At 32.2% G+C, this 5641-nt stretch overlaps 1 protein-coding gene across 1 annotated transcript; it reads left to right on the forward strand.

Annotated features, from left to right (window-relative positions):
- The first annotated feature begins 1224 nt into the window (after positions 1 to 1224).
- LOC107606493 (uncharacterized) lies at positions 1225 to 2694 on the forward strand. Its single transcript, XM_016308580.3, has 2 exons — positions 1225 to 2237; positions 2307 to 2694. Exons 1-2 carry the CDS (start codon positions 1349 to 1351, stop codon positions 2633 to 2635), a joined length of 1218 nt encoding a protein of 405 aa, XP_016164066.1. The 5' UTR covers positions 1225 to 1348; the 3' UTR covers positions 2636 to 2694.
- Positions 2695 to 5641: the final 2947 nt, after the last annotated feature.

Raw genomic sequence — 5641 nt, forward strand, 5'->3', positions numbered from 1 at the left:
TTAGTAGCTGCTTAGTGTATAAATAATATTTTAAAATACAATAATAAGAGACATTACTATCACAATTTTAATTTGAGATTGGCTACTTACATAAAAAATAATTTCAAAGATTGACTATTTTATCATAGTTAAATAATATTGTTTTACAGTTTTACCAAATTTTTAACCTTAAAACTAAAACGACGTTATTTCTTCTAATTCAATATAAAAGAGATGTACGAGGTTTTTCACAATGTGAAGAGTAATTCGACGAAAAGAGAGTCAAAGACTAATATATAATTTTTTAGTCTCAAAATATATATTTATCGTGCAATTAAAATTTTAAATTTTTTTATTACTCATATTATCTATCAGTTTGACAGGTCAAAAAATAATTTGTTATGAATCTAAATTTCATTTAAAGATTTACTGTTCGTCAATAAATTATAAAAAATACTATTTGTATACTAAAATTAGTCACTAAAATTAATTATCAATGTATTTATGTATAAATATATATGTAATTTAATTTATTTTTAATGTGTATTTATATTTTAACATATATTTTATATTAATGACTAATTTTAATAACTAATTTAATGTACACATAATATAATTTATAAATTATTACGTATATAAAATAAAATTCAAACTTTTAATACTTACTTAAACAAACGAGTAACTCGAGCAACCTATATTGATTACCTTGAAAAAAAAATTCAAATAAGGAACTGATCTGAATGAGCATTTGGGGCTTAACTTGCGTGTTTCCATTAAGTGGTTCAAGTTGTAGACTTGTTTTCCTTTTGTAACCTATGATGAACTTAAGAGTTAAGAGTAGCACAATAGCACTACAAATACTTGCAAAGGAAGATCCTTAACGCGCCCCGAGAGCGTGCTCCTGTTTGCACAAAACAAGGAAGCAAAAGGACAAAACTTACCACAAAAAATGACTTTACAAGGCGCGTGGAGACAAACCACTGAACTTCAACTCTGAAAACTGATACTACTACTACTACTACTATTACATGTCCATGTTCAAAAAGAAAAAGACCCCATCAAATCAAACTTCTTTCCTCTATCCTTTAGACTCAGTCTACATTGCATTCAAATGCAAAGCCCGCCACCCTTTTCTTTATGATATCATGCATTATTAGCAAAATTCAAATCTCACTTTTGACTATTCCCATTTGCATGTCTCATTGTCTCTTCTTTATTTATTTTTTATTTATTAAACTATACTATGCCTTTATTATCATTGAACTGAGAATACAAGTTTGAGTTTCCTTAAAACAAAAGACACACCCCAAATTCACCTTTAACACAATCTTCTTTTTCTTTTTCATCATTCTTATATCATTCAAAAAACATGAAGATCTCATCAAACTCTTCTTATTCATCATCGTCATCTTCCTCAAAATTTGACCCACCTCCAGCTATGTGCAACAACTCCAAAAATGGCACTTCAGGGTGCTTCAATGCAATCCTCCGCAGGATTCTCTGTTCTGGTGGCCTCCCAACACACCCATCAGATCAAATTAGAGACTTTGATTCAAATTCAATTCTGGGTAGTACCAAAGATCAAAACTTTAATGCCAAAAAGCACCATGCTAAAGCCACCACTAGTAGTGTTAGTTCATCTGGTACTACAACAGCTACTACTACTACCACAACTCCAGGAATAGTTGCAAGGTTGATGGGTTTGGATTCAATGGTGGACATTCCTTCGAATTCATCGCTTTTGCGAAGCAAATCGATGAATTCGGTGGATTGCTTAGGGGAGTGTAATAGAATGGATGGTTTGCATAAGAGGGTAAAATCAACATTGTCATTCAGGGAGGTGCCAACTTTCCTCTTACTTGAAAATGAAAACTTCTTTGTTCTTAGCTTTGAGAAGAAGAAGAATGATAAGTCCATTGGGAAGAAAAGGGAAATGGGTTATGGTGGTGAAGAGTTGAAGGAAAAGAAGAGAGAAAATGTGAAGAGTAGCAAAAGTGTTGCTAATGGAAAGCTTCAAGAGATTACCAACACTTGTTATTATGAGAAGAGTAGGAAGAAGAACAAGAACAAGAAGTGTTTTGATTCTGAAGCAAGGAAACTGTCACAGCCTAGGATCCTTATGGATGATGGTGTGAGGATGAAGAGGAGAAGGGGGAGGAAGAGGAGTAATTCAAAGTGTGAATTTGAATCCAAGCCTTCAGAAGATACAAGCCCAGTTTCTGTTCTTGATTTTCAGAAGAGGGAAGCTTGTGGAACAGGTTTGTTTCATTTTAATCTCTTTAGTTCAACTTTTGTGTTCTCAAATAATTGATTGTGACTTTTTGCAGCCAATTCCAATTCAAGAAGAAAATTGTCACCAGAGCTTGATGAGAATGATCAGAAAATTCTTTGGCGTTCTGATGGAAATTTGATGGCTGAAGAGGGAAAATCTACAGCAATTGAGAGCAACAAATGTGAAGAAGGATCAAAGAAAAAAGAGAAGCATGTGAAAAAATGGGATGAAATTTGCATGCTAGCTAAGGAGGATGAACTAGCGTGGATGAATAATAATAAACAAGATGGTGATTTAGGAAGCATTAGTGCTGATTTTGCGTCTCATATTTTTGATCAGTTGTTAAATGAAGTGATTCATCAACTTCTAGTTGAGGATCCATGATCCACTCACAACTTTGCAGATTCAAAAAATTGTAAAAATAAGTAATTCAGCATATTATTGTATTATTATTATTATTATTATCATTATTGTTAGTAAAGTGTAAAAAGATTTAAATTCCATATCCTCTTCTTGTTTTTATTATGTCATTATTGTTGTGTCCCTATCACATAGGCACATAGCGCACCCAAGTTTCCTTCCCTTTTTACCTTTACTTTAGCTGAATTTGGTGCTGAGATTCTTGCAAAATTATAGGAAAAGAAAGAAAAATAATGGTAACACAAATTGATAAGACATATTTCTGTTGTATATTTTTTTTTCTTTATAGTATAAAACATAAATTTTTTTATTTTTTATTAATTATTTTTAATACAAAAGTTCAAAGATATATATAAAAAATATAAACAAAAATTTTGTATATAATATTATTGAATTGATAGAGAGACAAGGTGGGAAAAAGCTTTTAAATCAAACACTGATAAAAACGTGTTCGATATGCGGAATTTTTTATTTTATTATTGTTTAAAAGATGGAGTTTTACTTGAAAATATCTATAAATGGTATTTAACAAAAAATTGGGGACGCATTCTGATGGAACAAGAATTCGTCTCTCTTGTATTGTTTCTGATAATCCGCCTCTCATAAAATGATTGCATGGTCAACACGTGGCAATACACATTTTTTGTATTGTGTTTTTATATTTAAAAAAAAATTTGCCTAAAGTAATCCGTCTCCTCCGAATTGTTTACTCTCAAAACCTTATAAAACACCATAACATTCAATAACGAGATATTACACCAACAATTACCTAATATAAAAAAAAAATGAGCCTCCGTTATGCTTCCATCAAGACATCATCATTATTATTATATGTAATTATGAAAATTTAACGGTAATAATATATGAGTCTTAAATGATTATAATCATTTAAGAGTCTTAGCATTTGATATAAGATTGGGGACAATTTATATAATATAGTAGAATAGATAGTATTACAATTTACAAGTTTTACATCTTTTAAGAATAAAATTTTTAAAAAATTTATAAATGTGATACATCTTTTATTTAATGAGCTAACTTTTAAAGTTAAATAGCCTCAAATACAATTTTAATACACATATTTCAAAATAACTTTTTTCATATCTCAAACACATTTCGGATGCAATTGTCCTATAATTATGTATATTGCAAGAAATCCTACAATAAAAATTATAAATCCAACATTAATTAATTAATCTTTAATAGTTTAATCTTTTCACTCTACCAATCACCGCGCTTAATTTTCTTTTTCGAGTATTCTCACCCTAGCTAATATAATGTTCTTGATTCGAATCAAATCCCATATGTAACCAAAAGGATGAAAGAAAGAAAAAAATGACAATTGGTACTAGAAGTTGGTGTTATTCCAATTCCAATGGCAAAAAATCAAAGGCTTGTTACTTATTAGGATAACATCAAGTTGAAAACAAGACGATGCAACAAAGAGCATTTTCCCAGTGAAAGTGTTCTTTGGTCCCCACATTATTGTCTTTTCTCTTTGGCTTTTATTTGCAATATCAAGTTATAACCTCGGGATCTTAATAATAAACTCACTAACTCTAGTCAACTTCAATTTCATCACACACCATCACTTAGTGGAGTTCTTTTGTTTTATTCATTTTTAAAATATATATATTTTTTTAAAATCTCTACTAAACAGGCCAAATGCGGCATCCACTATAAAAAAATGCTGTTAATGGGAATAATGGCCATGTCTCCGGCCATTTCTTTAGGCTTTGTTTCACAACGGGAAAGAAAAACAATAGAGGAAGAAAACCGCATGGAATCTTAATTTTCATAAGTATTTTGGATGAAAAAAAGGGCAAAAAACCATATTGAGCCAAAGCAAGAATCTTGTAACCAAAATGCGCCAAATTCAATTTCGTTTCAGCAATGAGCCAAAGTGTATTTTAATATAACTGGTTCGAATTGCACTCCTTCATAATTCGAACCAACATGGTTCGATTTAGTGTTCTACGTTTTTGAATAATTCGAACCACCAAGGTTCGAACTTCTCCCATACATAATTCGAACCACTAAGGTTCGAACTTCTCTCATACATAATTCGAACCAGGGTGGTTCGAATTATGCTTTGTATTCGATTCCATGTAATTCGAACCAGGCCGGTTCGAATTACTCCTAGTGCACTCCTTCATAATTCGAACCAGGCTGGTTCGAATTAGGTGTGATTCGACTATATAAGGAGTTCGAATCACCCTCATTCGAACCATTATCCCTCCCTCCTACCCCACAAAATCTCAGAGAAAACGACCTAGATTCTCTCCGAGGAAGACCTGAACGGACTACTCTGCTGATGGGGGACGATCCGGCACGGTTATATCGGTTGGACGGAGTCGCTCATATAGCCGGGGTCATCAACGACGAGGTTAGTACGGAAATATTTTTGATTCAAGCGTTAGTTGTGCCTTAGTGGTTTTGTATCTTGGTTAGACGGTACTTTATGTTAGTGGTTTATGTAGGTGGTTTAGGTGAGGGGATTATGTAGGTGGTTTATGATAGTGGTTTAAGCTAGCGGTATAAGTTAGTGGTTTATGTTAGTGGTTTAGGGTGGTGGTTTAGGGTAGTGGTTTAAGTCAGTGGTTTTTGGTAGTGGTTTATGTTGGTGGTTTATGTTAGCGGTTTTTGTTAGCGGTTTTTGCAAGCGGTTTTTTTATGTGGTTTAGGGTAGTTGTTTAATGCTAGGTGGTTTAAGTAAGCCGGTTTATTGAATTTGTTTCTTGTTAATGGCTCTCGTTAATTGTGGTATATGCTAGCGGTTTAGTTGTGTGGTTTAGGGTTTGTTTTCCAGTTAGTTATCTTTCATGTAATGTTATGCTGTTTAATTTAGCAAAATGGTTAATGTAAACCGGTTTATGGAAACCATTTTATGTAAACCCGTTTATGTAAACCGGTTTACTGTAAACCGGTTTATGTGAACCGGTTTACTGTAAAACCTGTGTAGTTATATAT

The sequence above is a fragment of the Arachis ipaensis genome, chromosome B1, assembly GCF_059453495.1.
Source record: "Arachis ipaensis isolate K30076 ecotype BB chromosome B1, ASM5945349v1, whole genome shotgun sequence".
Lineage (NCBI taxonomy): Eukaryota > Viridiplantae > Streptophyta > Magnoliopsida > Fabales > Fabaceae > Arachis > Arachis ipaensis.

Excerpts from the sequence above, each read along its gene's own strand:
- LOC107606493 (XM_016308580.3), top strand. The coding sequence starts at position 1,349 with ATGAAGATCTCATCAAACTCTTCTTATTCATCATCGTCATCTTCCTCA. Across the intron at positions 2,238-2,306 it reads GAGGGAAGCTTGTGGAACAG|CCAATTCCAATTCAAGAAGA; the intron begins GTTTGTTTCATT and ends GACTTTTTGCAG.